The sequence below is a fragment of the Pararge aegeria genome, chromosome 5 (genome assembly GCF_905163445.1).
Source record: "Pararge aegeria chromosome 5, ilParAegt1.1, whole genome shotgun sequence".
NCBI classification, from domain to species: Eukaryota; Metazoa; Arthropoda; class Insecta; order Lepidoptera; family Nymphalidae; genus Pararge; species Pararge aegeria.
The window spans coordinates 10,138,277-10,156,654 of NC_053184.1; the positions used below are offsets into that span (position 1 = coordinate 10,138,277).

An 18,378-nucleotide genomic window follows, 5' to 3' on the forward strand; every position below is an offset into this window, starting at 1 on the left:
TGTCACTTTACCCGCTAAACCTTGATGTACTTTTATTCAACACACTCATGATGTCGTAATTTTCCAAGGTCTACATTTTTGTTATATATAATCGAGTCATTGCGGCGCCTACATTAAGGACAGCTATTTTCAGCCTGTATAAAACTGGGGCGGTCGCTTAAGGTTTTATGAAAATTATTATCTGAGCTATTTTCTTTATGTTAATATAGAAAAAAATATTTGTCTTTCAGAACGAGACGCCCAGCTGAACTTATTTATTACTTAGTACATTAATTGTTTCGCGAAACCTTGGACTTTTTAGTGACACTGAAAGTGCCGTATCTTGGAAATAAACTATTTACAGGTTATTTTGGTTAATTTTAATTCGATAGCTTCAAAAACCTCTACATATTTAAAATGTAATACCCTTGGAGATAATATAACAAAATAATAATGTCGACAACCTATTACAATATTTAAAAAATCCTCGTTTCAAATGGCTTTGAAAACGTAAGAATACAAATTTTACTTTATAACATTAAATTTGCCATTATGAGTACCGTTAGTTTAGACGTGACGAATTCGACTGATTTCTTATTATTTACGATTTCAAAGTCACATAGAATACCATATCGATTGATTTTTCATTCTAATAAAAAACTTTACACCACGGTTTTTCCTGGGATCAATACTTCTGTATCTTCTGTAAGAAGTAAAAGTTTTCATAAGAAAACAAAAATAAGCTAGATTTATAATATAAAAATCAAGGGCGTGCAATACATACATGCACATAAGCACAGCCTACTGCCTACACATTTTTTTTTCAAATTACTCGTATAGAAGCAGGATTTTTCCGTCTCAAGTCATTTTTCTGTATTATGCCTACCTGGTCAAAAACTTGTATAAATCAAATGAGGTCCCCGATTATAATGGCAACAGAAAAAAATCCTTGATAATACCAAAATAATGATTTGCATACTCATACACGTGTGCACTAGATGCTAAGTTATTGATGGTTGACATTTTTTTACTACAGGTATTCGTTTCTTGAAATTATTATCATTTCTCTTAATCAAGTATTAATGACACTTGTATGGCTAGTCCCAGTACCCCCTTTCAAAGTGAATTTATGTCATCTATAGTCTATAACAGTCCACTGCTGGACTAAAGTCCTCTCCAAACGGGAGGGTTTTCCCATAATCACCCCGTCGAGGTCTCCGCTGTTTTCCCATAATCACCCCGTCGAGGTCTCCGCTGTATTTCCATAGTCGCCTCGAAAGACACCCGTGGATATAGATGGGGTGATGACAATAATTGTATTCTGATTTGCCATCACCACGCGGCACGACCTTATGTATATATATATATACCTACAAAGATCCAAGCTAAGTGCTGAGTTTGTACTACGTAGTAAAGTTATACGTCAGCATCACCGTGAAGTAAATGCTACCGCTGTTCGCTATACTGTGACGTCATATTGTGCCTATCAATCATTTATCCGTGAGCTTCGCCGAAACCGCGAAATGCTCTAAAGGCGCGACTCGAGGCGACACCACGCTCATAATGTATCACGTTTAAATCTGACTTTAAAAGCCTTTTCGCTGCCTCCATTGTAGGCCAAAAAGCATCACGCAAACATAATAGATTGATGCCGGATCTAGGTAAGCGCATATATTAAGTTTTATTTTCGCAAAATTCTATCAACGACACCATGTAAAGCTTTTAAAGCGGCCCACCTGCAATATATCCATAACTGTTTCGATACCTACCCAGTATATGTATCGAAACGGATTTGTCTGCTTCAATTTTGTTGGACTTATCTTTTTAAAAGTAGGTAACTACTATCATAAATTCGAAAGTTAATAAATTCTAAAGTGAGAAATTTTCACCGTATTTTTAAATGCAACGCTGTTTGTTTTTTGTAATTTATTACAAAGCGATAGATCTTGTTCTGTGCTTATTTTTAGGGTAGTCGGTATATAATAATTATATTATTATAAATTAAAATATGGAGCCTTAATCAGTTTTAGACTTAAATGACCATCTCATTGGCACTGGGGGATTTTGTCCGAAAATATGACACAAAGCTTCCAGAAGGATGCCCAGTGGATTCCGTATACAGTACGTTTATAGTATGCCTACTATACTTGGTCGAAAACTTTGGCCTTCATAAGAAAGCTCAGCGGGCAATGGAGAGAGCTATGCTCAGTATATCTCAACGTAATCATAAACGATATTGACATAGCTGAACGAGTTACGATCCTAAAGTGGTAATGGTCGAGACGGGACCTTATACTGGAAAGCGCAATGTTGGTAGACGCTCTACATCCTAGATGAACAGACCTATGTGTGAGTTGAAATGATAACGATGAGGATGGACCGCGGAGCGTGGAAATCTTAACAAAGACATATATTTAGTACTGGTTGTCTATCGGTTGTAATTATATACGACTTCTAGATTCAGGCCCTCGTTGAATAGTTATCTTATAAGATTGGAGAGACGGATTAAACCTTTAAATGTAATATAATAAGTGGAAAAATCCGGGACTTAGCGTACTATTTGAAGCTTAAAGCTGGACAATGCTTATTTAAAAATACGGGGTTGTACTGAACATTTTTCGCTAGAAACTTAACACCAAACAAAATAAGGCTTCGTGATCAATAGTACATGTATAGTCTATAGTAGTATATTAACCACTAGATCAACTTGCAGCTATTTAGAACTTATCTAACAGAAAGGTGTATCTAGCTTGGCTCAGTTACAGAATATCCAAAAAATCTTACGCGTACTCGCATGCTTATTTTAAGCTTTCTCACCTCTGAAAGCTTTTATATCGCCGCACTATCACCACTACTTTACTTAAAATAGTGGCTCTTGATATATCCATAGCTTACTATGAATGTTATTACGTACACTGACTTGCACTCACCTATGTTGTTCTTTTATCGCTAAGTGAAATCCAATTTACGCAGCTTGTGTGAAACGGCACTCAGAAGATTGACGTATGATAAACCTTCATTTCCCGATGCCTACAATACGGCGGGATCATTCCACTCGCAGAACATCATTTTGGCTATCAATCAATATCAACATTTCATTAATTTATGTGGAAATTCTTCACATTTGTACAAAGTATGAATGCTGGCCTCGAAATGAAAAAAACAGACTAACTGTAATATATATATATTTATATATGATGCTAGAATCACAAGATCGAATCTAGCCAGATCCGCTCCGTTGTGTAGAATAGCTGTCACATAAAACAATTTTATTGAATAAAATGCTGGCTTGGATATTTTTCAATATTTAAGCCCCGTAATTCAAAAAAGTCGTCAATATACTTTTAAAAGTACTAAATGATAGTCAGCCTTTAAGTGGAGTGTAAAACATTATAAAACAATTGTTTAATGTGTCCATAAATTAAGATAGTTGTATGAACATTGGCTTCCTAATAAATAAATAAATATATTTGTATTCATACTCGTAGCAGAAGCCTAGTTCTGCCCTGCGTTTTCATCTGCGTTAGTTTTGGGTTTTTAAAATCACGCAGTTACGCTTTATTTGGCTGGTATCAAATGTATGCTATGCTTAAGGATGCAAACTATTGAAATGCAAAATTTCACTAAGATTAGATAAGCCGACCGCTTAACTCACCTTAGTGAAATTTTAACGTGCCATACATAGGTAACAAATGGATATTATTAATCTGGCGCGGCAACTTTTACCATGACTTAATAACCGGGAACAATATAATTCTATGTCTGTTTGCCGGTTAGATGTGTTCCGAATTACATCAAGATCGGTTGATTGAGATTCGCTGTGCGAACATAGGTAACAAACAAAGAGACACACTTTCCTATTTATAATATTAGTATGAAGAGAAGACAAAGAATCTGAAAAGCACTGGTGGTATATTGCCGCTAGATTGGCAGACAGTAAAAAGCACAAAGCTGAAAAGTTTTGAAATTCCTTCTAAATATCCAACAATGGCGGTCTATCATTTGAGATAATGAAACTGTAGACATATAAATTAATATGCTCGAGACTTCGGTTGTTTCTCAAAGTGTCTGTCTATAAAGGTGTATTACCCTCGTTACTTGGTATTTTCTTACAATCTCGGCGCGAAGAAGCTGGGACAGGACTCCTAATGGACCAATATATCAAATGGGATTAAGTATAAATGAGAACAGCGCACCGCCTGATACTTTGTTGTACAACATGACTCGAATAGGTGGAACAAAATTGTTATTATCACTTTAAAATAAATACACCCTTGTGTATCCTAAGCGAGACATCGTATATACGTCCAATTATTTTTTATCGCCGATCGTCTTTCAGCTTTGTAAATAACAAAATGAAATATGATAATCAGTATTATTTTAGCACAACTTTCGCGGTGATGTAGCTGCAAAAGATTTTGCTATGGAATGTTATAACGATAAAAAATGAGCTTTTATTACGATAATAAGACTTTTATCAGTATGTTCAGTGCATAGTATTTAAGTTTTATTAGTAGGTTTAAAATGAGGCGTTAAAGGGCGTAAGCGTTTCAAATTAAACTAACCTAAGGGCCTAAAAGCTAAGAGGTTGCATTGTTTCAAAATCAACTTTGAGATTACTACAAAGTCATCTTAAAGTATACGTAATCTGTCTCTAAAAATGTGTATAAGCCAGCCTGCCAACATGTTGTAGAGAAAAGTGAAACTGATTTTATTAAATTGGTTTTTGATTTTGCATACATGTTCGTTGAAGCAAATTCCAACTATCCTTCGACAATCGACCCGACTTGATGAACTGGATTGGAGCTTGATCGCTACGCAATGCCTGGAAAGGCTTGGTCTGGGCTGACCAAAATGAACCAGAATCCTGGGCCGAAACTGAAGACTATAAAAATGCTAAGTAATTTAACTTAGCATTCGCATAGTGGCCAAGAAACAAATCTGATTATGTGGCTCTACTGCCCATGTCCAATACAAATTAGAAAAGCAAGTCTAATAAAAAATTAGTTTCGTTTCGTTCGTTTTACGCTCGCTGAGATTTCTCCTTATGTATATGATTTATAGTGACACTAAATCACGAGACTACATCAAACAGCCTGTGTCTGTCTAACTAAACCTACATCAGGAACAAACACGATACGCAAAACACACGTCAGTACGTAAGAAAATGTTCCACCTGAGTGAACAGCGCAAAAATATTTCAAATAAACTTGTACGCACGCACATACATACATTTCATTGCCTACAAAACTTGTATTAACTTTGTATTTCAACGTTTGTCTTTATCCTTTACATAACTAATTATTTTCAAATGAAGTTCTACGTGCAAATAAAACTTACATGACGAATAAATACGCAGATTATAAAACTGGTTGACTAAATCCCTCTTGAGGAAAGACGTAAAGCCCTATGCCAGCTTGAGTGCACAAACGTTTCGAGTTATTCCACCTGAGCCTCTATCAAAGGAAACGATTTGTGCACACCCTTATTGCACTGCCTATGTTTTTACTGAAATAAAAATATATTTTAAATTACCATACAAGTTGTGTGTTTTATTGTAGCTCTTGAATGAATAAACGCAGTGAAGAAGTTTCTTAGCAAAGTAAAAAATCGAGGAAGGTTTAGAGAAACATAGTATCGCGAATATGTATGAAACAAACCACAAATAGTCTGCAAAATAGTCTGACTAAATCCTATTTGAGGGGTAACGCGAGGCGCGGAGCTGGCTTGAGTACGCCAACGTTTTCAGTTATTCCACTCGAATGAGCATAGCGCACGTTCTGTCAAAGAAAACGATTTGTACACACCCTTATTTTTATTGCATTGTCTATGTTTGACTGAACGAAAACTTTTACTAACACTGTTAACGTTACTCCTTTTGTTCAATTTTCAATAATTCCTTCGTTTATATTAACAATATTCATCATACATGTCGCAAGGCGTTAACTCAAAGAAACGTTTCCGAAGAGGTAATAAACCATTTCTGGGTACAGATTCTGGTAAACAAAAAAAGTTACGTTAAACATTTTATATTTGGAATATTAGCAAAATGAGCAATTGGCCTTTCAACAACTTAAACAACTTAAAAACTATACAACATGGGCAACTATACATGTATGACGGACCATTTATCCAGCGCATTAGGTTTTGTAGCGCATTTTCTTATGGCCTTTATTGCAAATATTATGAGTAAGGCCGTATATTAAAATATTACTACAAGTAATATTAAACGTATTAGTAAGGCAACCTTAATGTTTTAATAATTTTATATTCACGCTGAAATCGTATTATTACTCAAATAAAGCGTTATTTAACGTTACTTCTATATACAATGACTTTCTAACGGTAAAAGAATATTTGAAATTGGTTTAGAAGTTTTAAAGTTTATTGATTACAAGCAAATAAAAAAGGAAATCTTTCCTTCTTATAATATGCATTCATCAATAAAAATATACTATGTGCGTATAGATAACCCATACGCCTTATATTAGTATTTTGCACACAATTAACGTGAGCAAGAAGGCACGGTGGCGACGATGGACGCTCTTTAGACGACTAGGACTCTCCTTGATTAAAACTTGGAATAATAAACGACGAAACAATCTTCTTTCGTCGCGCATCGTCGGTTTCCAGAGCAAACTAATATTGAAACATGCTAATGAAACACCGCGCGGTACCGATTTTTAATTCCCTTGCGCCGAGAGTTTTAATATTAAAACATTAAGTTTGCCTTACTTATACGTTTAATATTACGTGTAGCAATATTTTAATATACGGTCTTAGTCATTATTATAGTAACATTATAACAAGTATAATATTTCTTAGTAGTGTGATAATTAAACCTGAAATAAAATAAAAGTAATAAATGGCCTAATATCTAATGAACAATTACAACTCAATTACAAAAAGGGATATCTTTATGAATATGCCGTGGAAACCTGAAGCTCCTGTAGCGTCGTAAAACGCACCAGTTTGTTTTATTTGTCAGGTGGTCAATGACTTTGTTACACAGACTGTCTAAGAACTCTAGTCTGAGAGGAACGTAATTTTGCTCTCAAGAAGGTTGATTTTGTTCAAAACTACCTGTGCTTTCATTTAGTTGCGTAAATCTATCGTGAACAGCCAAACAAACATTGACCAAACAAAGTTTTGATTCAATCTAAAAGCGCCTTCACGTCGTTGATATTCAACTCAAATATGATTTTGTGGGTCGATTTTTTCGGAAAACTTTCAAATAATCCTGATCCATCGTTACATAAAACTTGTAAGTTGTTCGCGTCTCAACGGATAATCGAGTTTATACTTGGAAGGCCGCCATCAATCATTTATCCGGCTCTCTCGCGGATGGATCTGTACGGTGCTACGCGGAAAAACTTTAAAGTGGTCCCTGTTACTGTGACGTATCGCGCTCTTGATCATTTGCTCAACCTACTTGAATTAAAAGTTCATTATGTTATTTGAGTTGTTATAATTGGCATATTACGGCAGTAATATGCCAATTATAACAAATGTTCGTCGTCGAGAGAAACCTGTTTTGACTGGAAAGATTTTATCCTAAGGAAAAAAATGTAGGATACTTTTAAGCTCGCAAAAACAGACTGTTTTGGCGGGTTTCATAAACTGAAACAAACAGGGATATATCGAGTCTATAATGACTATGTTATATTTAATGTTATTATGTTTGTTATATGTAGGTTATTTTAACCTTTCAGCGCCCTAAATGGTAACTATACCAACAAATATTTATTCAAGTGCCCAACGTACCGTGTTACTGTTTCAACATTCTTTTGTTACCCACAAACATGTCAGACTCAGTGCAAACTCTATTCATCTCTGTTTTGCATATCCAATTAATGTACTTGCGGTCCACTTAGCTGCATATTTATATTAAGAAATTCCTATGTTATTTTAGTAGACTAAACTCAAATATGTGAATTTTCACATTTTCCATCCGCTTTTTGTCCTAGAAATGCAGGACTAAGGAACATAGTAACTATAAATTTACAAATATTATGTGTTTTGGTCCAAAGAGGAAAATGACGAGACTGTCATGCAAAAAAAGAAAAGCTTTACTATTCAGAATTATTATCGTTGGAAAGCACCTTTGAAACGGAGCACTCAACTGTTTCTTTTCGGTACCTCTGGATGGTCACAGTGAGGAGTCAAACGAATTTGTCTAACAGTAACAATTTCATAACTGCATCAACCTGAACAACTGACGAATAGAGGCGCAACAAATGATTATTTCGTTGAAATCCTAAGGTTGAAGAAACAATTCAAATCGACAATCATATTAGTCGTTTGTCGAACCATCACAATAATTAGTTACATCCTTATCAACGCATAGAATATAATTCGATAGACAGGGCTCCTAATAAATTTAATATTGATCATTACAACGCGAGGTCTCATACGGTATTGAACTACTAATTAATTTCAATTCACGTCAGTTTTACATGTAAACTTTTTACATGGAAAATGTATTCATTAATTGTTATGGATAAAACGTGTTTACAGAATTTCATCCTCCATCAACTTCATCAGTACGCCGGCTGCATTTTTATGAAATTTATTGCACAGGAATCGATAATCCGACAAAGCTTGCATGTGAAGCAGACCACAGGAATGCAAATAACACAAAAGAAGTAAAGAACCGATGTAGATAGCTCCTCGTATGAGTGTTTTATGAGCACTTAAGTGGCTTCCGGACGAGGGATGTTTAAAACTCCGGCTCACGAGTATCGCAGCGGGATCGAGGAGGTTCCACTCCAAACATGACAATGTCAGATTTGATCGCGAGCGAGGACACTTTTATGAGCGGTTAAAAGTTTATGAATACGGTTACAATGTTTTCAAAATTAACGTTTTATACACAACGATTTGCTCGTAAAATAAAACTACGTCGCGCAAAATGTTCACCGGATAAATGAAAAAATGGAAAAGTCTAAACTATGCTGAAAGCCTAAAGCCATAAAAGCGTGAGTCAGTATTAAAATCAAACCAATGTGTCCACAGTTATTTTTTGGTAAACATTGGCTCTTTCACCATGTTGCTGCATACATTCTAGTAAAGAAAATTTTGAAAAAGTTTATACAAATTTATATTTACTAGAGTTGCCTTAAAAAAACAATTATTGACTTTATTTTAAATTTACGATATAATATAATTTACGATTACTAATATAGTCGGCAAAAACCAGATTAGCAATTGTGGTGTGTTCTATATAATATGTATGTTTGCGGATAATAGCAAAATTATTTTATTATTCCTGGTATTTGTCCTTCATTTTGTTAAACAGGATCTAAGTATAACTAATAAATGCCTCATTTTGGCGTATTAATAAACATGATAATAGCAAGGCTTCACCACCAAATTACCTTGCCATAGTGGTTTACAAACCATTGAAATGTAATAATCATTCGAAATTGTAATAATATATTTGAAACGCATCACGATATAAAAACTTCTAAATTGTGCAAAATTTAAGTAAGAAACAGAAATTTATTTTCGAATGCAAAGGCGACAATATTCTGAGTTTCACTGCAAAGAGCCCTTTTGAAAGCTCTAACAATACAGCATCGCAAAAATTAAATTACGGTGAATCCCGGCAGGTTTCAATTTTCAAAAAGCTCGGTAAACTTGAGACGGCGAATCTTATTGCTTTTTATGGAATGTTATTGCATTTTACTACTGCCTTTAGTTTGTATTACTTATAGAAATATTTCAATTTCACTTGTTTTAAATAAGAAAAGTGTGTACACAAATATTTACATAGAAATTTATATTGAAAAATGGAAACGTAGTAGGTAATGGTAGTAGTAGGTAGGTATACTACTCTATTCACAAGGTTCCTTGAAGTTGAGTATAGCACTATTTTTTAAAACCTCCACCTTAGTTTACTTAATAGATTTGCAAACAATCCATGGGCCTTTGCTCTTGAACTCTCTCTCCATTGAATGAGGAGGCGTGTGAGACATTGATAGATTGACGATGATGAAGGTGATGAAACAAGCTTATTCTTTTTGACAATTATATTTTGATTCTGCCATGCTAGTCAAGTTTGACAAACAGTTTAGATGACAAAGACTTACACAGACAGTCCGCGTGAGTAAAATACAAGTTCAATTAAAAAAAAAAAATTGCAATTGTTATTTTTATCATTACTGTATTGCACTAGCACATTCATTATATAAAAAAAAAACTATAAGTAAACTGTTCCAGCATTGTAGGTACATAATATCGTTACTATTGACCCAACAATGCTTTAGTTAAAATACATAAGTAGGTATTACATAGGTAATATTATTATATGAATGGCAAAGGTGTTCTACGTAATTCTTTTTGAAAACTTTAACACGCTTTAGCAACCAAAATAACTACACATGACAGAAAATGTTTTAATATTTTCATACTTATTCAATTCAAGGTTTTTTTCTTTATGAATGTACAGAAACTTTACGAGTAAACAACTTAATTTAGCAACAAATTTCCCTACCCTTTGAAACTGAAGTGAGAACAAGAAACCTTGTAGATACTAAGTAACGTAAATAGAAACTGTTAATTTGAAACTGCAAAAAGTGTCGCGAGACCGTAGCAAGAGACAAATTAGAGGGAATGGAATATAGTTTACTTAAAGTTAAACTTATTACGGTCCTCGAGAAACAAGCACTCGGGAGGCTCGCTCAGCGCGCGGGTCAAGTGCCCAATTTGTCACCCGCGCAAACTTCCGACTACTTCGGCCGGTCCCTGTTCGATTCCATTAAACTTTCAAGACCTTTTGAAGCTATTTTCTTGTTTGAACCAGGATTTGCCTAATTCATTCCTTACCTTCGTAACTAAGTTTTGGTCCGGGAATCTTTAATAAAAATAATATTTAACATAGCCGCCTCGCCACTTACATTAGGGATCGATGTAGGTAGGCAAATGAAATAATTCGATTTAGTGCCATTTTTTGTTCTAAGGCCACTTGGTATTGAGTGAGGAGGGAAATCCAAATAAAACTCTCCTTCCCTGAGATACTTACAATGCGCTATCATAAAAATTAAATTACGGTAAGAGTTTCTCTCTAAGTGCGCGCCATTTTAGTAGGGCCCCAGGCGCGCGGGAAGCCACGCCACATCAAAGCGGCTCATTCTGCATCGAGCTCTCGCACAAATCAAATTTAGCCGCTCTTGGCCGCTCTCTTATTTTGTTTGCAACGCAACTTTGTCTGGTCCTGTCAATTTTGTTTTACGCACAAGTTTACATAATAAATTCAGACTTTAATACTAAGATCTATTTTGGGGATCATTCGGATGAAATCATGGGGACACTTCAAATATATTATAGACACACATATTATATAATCTCATGATATGTGTCATAATATGTGCATTCTCTTTCGAAAAGCAACATTTGGTGAAGTCAAACTGATGATGAAGGCAACGGAAAGCCATTGGAACTTTACAATAATTTGGGTTGCACGTTGATAATGCCAAGTAGTTGATGCTTCTTACAATAAAGAAGTGCAGTGCGAAGAGAGCCCCGAAACCGGACACAAGAAGAAGCAATATTTTGTAAAAGGTTATGAGCAATAATCAATGTTATTATAGTCAAGTACTATAATAACTTTGATTATTGCAAACGCTGCCACAAAATAAAAACATTTATAAGTCGGTACCAAGTAAAATGTAAAAAATTACTAGGTACTTTCCTTGTAAACTATATAAAAGGAACTGTATAGGTACAAAGTATACCTACCTACACTTAGTAATTTTACAGTTTACTTGCACTGACTTCAAAATGTTGCAGAAAATATCTTTATTTCTTGCTTTTCAGTTGTTTAACAAAGTCGGTTTATTTTTGTCATTTTTTTTCAAAAAATTATAAAACTACGTTGTGATTTTACGAAATCGGCCGCAATGAGACGAATATATCAAAATACCCTTTAATAAGACTACTTAAATTGTCGTTTTACATAAGTTTTGGTCCTATAAAAATTAATCGCAATGCGGTAAAATAATTCATTGTTAGTAAGTATACAGCGACGGTGGAGGTGCTTATCCGGAGATCAAGTGGCAAATTGTCAACGGCCGTAAACTCGCAACCGCGAACTTGTTCGGACGGTGCAATTCGATTAAACTACAACGCAAGTACTCAAACAAGAGTAGGGCCTACTTAACGGAACGTGGCTGTACGTTTACTGAGGAAATTTAATTAGCTTCCTCATCAGGGGAGGGAATTGTCTAGTAAACACAATATTTGTACTTGATTCACCAAACCTATTTAAACCAAAATTTAGTTTGATAACTTTTTGACGTTTTATTAAGGGTACTTACGCACATCTTTTGAGCAGTTATTTACGTTATCTTTTCATGAAATCTAGTATACAGATGGCTTCGGGGGCGATAAATCGATCTAGCTAGGATTCATTTTTAGAAAATGTAATTTTATTCGTATTTTATCGATAAATATATATATATAATTGGCATCTCGGAATCGGCTCCAACGATTTTCATGAAATTAAGTGTACAGGGGATTTCGGGGGCGATAAATCGATTTAGCTAGGATTCATTTATATTAGAATCTCGGGCAAAAACTGCAAAAAATATCCTTTGAGAGATTCTGATGCGTGCGATGCGTGAACGTTAAACGTCACGCCAAATGACGGAGGTATGTAGTGAGTATATCGGAATTGTTGGAATTGTTGTTTCTTTAAAGTTCTATAAAACAGTCCGCGACAACATACGAATGTTTTTTTAAGTCGGCTCATTCGCGGACGAAGACGCGCGGGTCGGCTAGTAAGCAATTAAATATCATAGGATATAACGATAAGGAGAAACGTCTTGAGAAAACCTATTTGCCTGAGAGTTCTACATAATGTTTATAAAGGCTTTTGAAGTCTACCAATCCACACTTGGTTAACGTGGTGAATTACAATCTTCTCCTTCTGAAAGACGCCCTGTAGTAGGAGCCAGTACTGAGATGTTAATTCTGATGTTGATGAAGCATATGACGTAAGTTTTTCATCCAAGAATTCCCAGAGTCGATTCCCGATTGACTATACTAAGTAAACAATATTTTATAACTTGGCTTACATGTGTGTAGTCTAGTGAATAAATTTGATGAAATAAACCGGATTTCAGGATGTTACAGTCGGCTGCTTATTTTCTAACTTAGATTGAACGGAAGTTTCCGCGCTCACCTAAAGCATATGCGGTAAAAAGCCAAAACCGCCGCGGGCATATTCTTATTACGTCTTTATTTTTTATAGCCTGGCGGTCATAAAATATAAGGTTTTAATATGGGCCCTACATAATATGATATGCGATAACTCAATTGCGCATGTTTTACCGAACTAAAAATTCATGAAATTACGTTTAGGTAAAACTGATTAAAATAAAAAAAATTATATTCCATGGTGGTTCACTTTATTTACACATGATTAGCTGACTCGCTCTGGTTTTGCAAAGAAGGAACGTTCAACAATAAGACTCTATTGAATGTCCAAAAATTAGACCAAACCTGTTTAACATTTTTTGAGATTAGAAATTTCAAACAGGCAAACACGAATCAAGTCAACCCAATGTACTAGTTTTATATTTTTACTAAGATCTTTACAGTTTTTTATGCAAAGTAATTTTATTGGGTTTTGTTATACACAACAGATAACGACTGTTATCATAATTAATCGTTAATTATAGTTTTTTTTAATTTTACTACGAAAAGATTCTCAACACCTAAAATTTATTTATTACTCGTCATACCTACGATTATTATTTAATACACCGAACAACTGAACAATAAATTACTGGTATGTGGTCAGAATGCTAGCAGGTGAATGAAAGGAATGATAGAAATTCTTCCCATTCATGACGTTATAATTAATAGCCCACAAAAAGAATTGATACTGACCTCTGTTGTAGAATCTCTGTTGTACAATACTAAGTATATGAGTAAACATCGGAATATTATGGTTCTGGTAGCCACTTTTTAGGAAGTACGATTTTTATAAGGTTTCTACATATTGTTTAACAGGTGATTGGCGCAGTGCCCGCCGACCATAGTTCGATTCCTACAGCTAGAAAATGTCTGTGGCTAGTACATGAATGTTCTTCAATGTCTGGGTGTTTATCTGTATATAAGCAATTACGTATATTATTCATAAAAATATTCATCAGTAATCTTAGTACGCATAACACAAGCTACGCTTAATTTCGAACGAGATGGTATTTTGTGTATTGTCGTAGGTCTGATTTTTTTATGAACAATGCTAGCACAGACCTTCGTTCTTATAGGAGAAAGGGTTTTAGAGCATAGAACAATCACGCTACTCCAATGTGTGTCGGAGCACTTAAACGATTTTACTATCAGATCTTAGAGATAATAACAGAGTGCTCTCCAAGAAACGAGTAGACAGGGCCAGTTTCCTTACATAAAACTAGTACTGAAAATTTCTTAACCGAGAACTCTAATACCTAGTAGTTATTGGCCAGGCTAGCATTAAACACCGACAACAATGAGGTGAACATCGAGGTCAACAAGAAGTGTTTTAAATTAATTTGAAGCAAGTAACCAGAGGTTGAAAAAAAAGAAAACTAGAAAAAAAACCTTTTGCTAACACTGAAAATTATAAACGAATAATTGAAAGTTATTGATGAAATGATTTTAAAAGTTGCTTCGGCACGATTTTAGCCTTTCTAATTCATAAGAAGTGTAATTTTTTTTTTACCAGAACACAACGCGTAGCACATGTAGAAAACTTCATTAGCTCAAATTACAAAGCGGTGCAACGCTCTGAAATTTGTACTCCGGGCGATAGTGCGAAGTGCGATACTAGTATTTTTAATATTAACTTATTAACAATCAATACGCACTAAATATTTTATATTTTGAAAAATAGCTAGGAGAAAATTAAACCACTACTTTCAAAACGAAGGAAATATTAATTAGTAACTGTAATAAATTTGTTTTAATTTTACAAGGATTACAGTCAACACTTGGAATGATTGCAATATACTTTAGAACACTTTCAAAATAGTGCCTAACGAACGCAAGCGGGTTCAGTTTGTATAGTAAATGTAAACTAGTTACCACCTTATCGACAAAGACTTGCCGCTAAGTGATTTAGCTTCCGATACGATGGCACGTAGAAACCGATTATAGTTAGGCATATGTTTAATATAACTGTCATATGCTCAAACAGGCTAGCCCGCTACCATCTTAGACTGCATAATCACTTAACAACACGTGAAAATGCAGTAAAGGACTACTTGCAGTGGAATAAAAAAATACAAATGAAAAAATCTAGTTTTGAAAACTCAGCAACTCGTGCTTAGAAAAGTGTTTTTAGGATATTGTAACTATAAAGGATTAAACATTACAGCTTTATACTGCTCAAATAATATCTATCGCGCTTTCTAACGACTACTTCAAAACGTTCGGCTAGTACCGATAACACACACATTTTGTTTTTATAAGAATTCAGTGAATATGTCGTTCAGCAAAGTTCATTCACCAGATATATATCATGGGTTTTTAATTATATGATTTATTAAAGGTAAAGTTGAACAGGAAAATGCATTTTTAATTATTAACCTTACCTTCAGACAGGAAGAGGCGGTCAGAGTCCGCGGGCTGGTCAGGGGCCGGACGATGTCGGAGCGTGACGTGCAAAGAGGGCCCTCGTGGAGGCACCTCCGGCGGCGCGGGCTCCGGAGGGGACTCGCATTCGCGCTCGCTTTGAGCGCCACTTGAAGGGCCTTTAATAGAACACAGGATATTATATATATTAATCTTTTACTAATAAGCTAAAGCTGGATAGTTTTTTTTTTTAATTATTCTCTGGAACTACCTAATTACCTGTGTAATTGTTCGTATGTATGTATATAATAATAATACACCCCACCAATCGGATTCCCTTGGTTTTCCTAATCCTAAGGTTGCCTGGAAGAGATCGTTACTAAGCGATAACGCCGCCCTTTGTATCCTACTTTTTAAGTTTATTTTTTCCTATTTGTGGTGTACTAATAAAGTATATAAATAAAATAAAAAATAAATAAAAATACCTATCGGATTTGAAAAATATTTTTTTCATTCAACTGCCGAATTCATTACACAAGGAAATTACTACATTATAAACAGGCAGCTTGTAACTTCAGCGCATTCATATATCTCAAATTGATCCATTATAAAATATCCTTTGTCAAATATATTGCATAGGTTAAAAAAATTTACGAAAATATATTTTATTAACCACGCCAAAACCGCTGAACGGATCGGAATAAGATTTAACAAATAGATAGATTATATAGCCTGGAAGAGCATATGGGCTTTTTATGAACGAATAATTTATGGACCCCGCAGGATTTTTCAAAATCTAAATAAACACAACACACATAAAAACTGACAAAAGCTAGCTATTTATAATTCAGTTCTCTACAGCGATTGCGGTATATTTAGCGGTGCGGATAGTGCGGATATATTTAGCGGTATGTAGTTGTAGTATTTCTTACTCTTACAACTTATCACCCATATTTCACAGGTCATAGGGTTTTAAAACCAAAGTTCGATTGAAGAATTACTAGCTTAGATAATTGTTTAATATTTTCACCATCTCTTGGTTAAAGGAATGTTGTTTAATAGAAAATTAATAAATAACTCACTGATGAAAGGCAACAATAATAAAAATGAAGAGACGTAAAGCATAATTGACATTCGTGGAGTCACGTACATAAGCGGAGAAACTATTCGGGGAATCCTCATCAAAGGCATGCACCTACCTTCGCATTACGCTTATAATAGACGTTCAGAATGCCTATCTACAATAACTGTACTGGAATTCGACTACATACACGTGTTATGCTTTATTCATATTTCATAACTTACATTTCTCGACAGCGCGGAATTTAAAATAATAGGTGTAATAATTTCTCTTGAACAAGTTCACCGATCTATTACAATAAATCATCATATACTTAATTTTAAATTACTTGTGAAATTGAATAAGCCGCAAATTTTAAGTTTTTAATAGGTATCATCTTAAACAAAGGCAAGTTTAGAAAACTCGTAGATTTAGTTTTTAACCAATAAATGGGAAAAATTACTACCACCTCTTTTCTATGGAAATATATTTACGAGTATGTATAAATCAAGTATGCCTGTTTAAATAAATATAGTTTCGACGTTGAGTTATTGCAAAGTTGCATACGTTTGCAAGGGCTATGGTATATAAAAACTAACACTGGATTTTAAAATACATACAGAGCAAAAGGCTTACTTTGCTATAATCAACACTAGAACATTTTTCAAGATGCCCAATGTAGCTATGATATTAAAAATACTAACAAACAACATACGATAACGAAGATCTTTGCCATTGTGCATATCCAACATCTCCCCAATTCTAGCTTGAGGTTCTCTTGTAGATTACAAAGTAAGCTGGTCGTGTCTTGTGTAATGTTAAGTGAATTGTGATTTTAATATGACCTGATGTGGCTTCAATTTTTCAGGTCAGAAAGTTAAAAAAGTAATAGTTTAAAGTACCTAATTTATAATTTTAGGGCAGATTTCTCAATCGCCAAATTAAACGTTTTGACCATTGTTACATAATATTAAATCTATCAAATTTATTCTTCAAGTGAATTATCTGCCGATTGAAAAATCTACCCTGTAAAAAAAATGAATTTAACAGTAACTTAAACAATTTAATATAAAGCATAAAAGGCAGTATGATAAAGTGTTTGTGGCACACTCTAGGAAGTATGAAGCTATGCAGAACCTTATCAAAGGAATGCATACACCCAGTTTCGCATTACGTTTATAAATTATTATGCATATTGCCTTCTTACTGTCTCTACATCTGGAACATACCTACCGAGGAAATTAAAATTACTGCTTTAATAAGGTTTTTTGTAATGTATATAAATCCACTTACAATTATACCATAGCTTGAGTACATTTTGAGAATAAATATGTTCTTTCAAAAACGCGTTTCCGATATGCATACTAGATATTTTAAATATTTTTTTTTACCTTTTATGTTAAATAAGCCTCAACAGTCTTAAATTATTTTTTTATAATTAACTGTTGTGAGACAGTAGCAATGCGACGACATGGTCAGGGTCCGAGAGAGTCATTGAGAGATAAGTTTAAAGATGTTAAGATAATTACAGTTAGCCATTACATATCTGAAATTTAATGTATGTTCACTAAAATTGATCTAAATTTAAGAGAAAATGTGACTGCAATAATTAGAACATTAGAAGCATAAATAAACTTTCAATGCAATATACTAGACTACATAAAATAAGTAATTCATTGAAAGGAAATTGTATACAGTTTTACAATAAACTACCAGTTGATATCTAGGAGATGTCTCTTAAAAAGTTCAAAGTTTGTGTTAAACTTAAGCTTATAGAA

General features: G+C 34.2%; 1 protein-coding gene across 2 annotated transcripts in view; it reads right to left on the reverse strand.

Annotated features, from left to right (window-relative positions):
* Positions 1 to 18,378, reverse strand: part of LOC120623654 (teneurin-a) — a 325,288-nt gene that overhangs the window by 281,472 nt on the left and 25,438 nt on the right. For both annotated transcript variants that reach the window (XM_039889808.1, XM_039889807.1), the window contains exon 3: positions 15,561 to 15,719. In XM_039889808.1, coding sequence (XP_039745742.1) covers positions 15,561 to 15,719 — 159 coding nt within the window. The remainder of the gene's footprint in view (positions 1 to 15,560; positions 15,720 to 18,378) is intronic.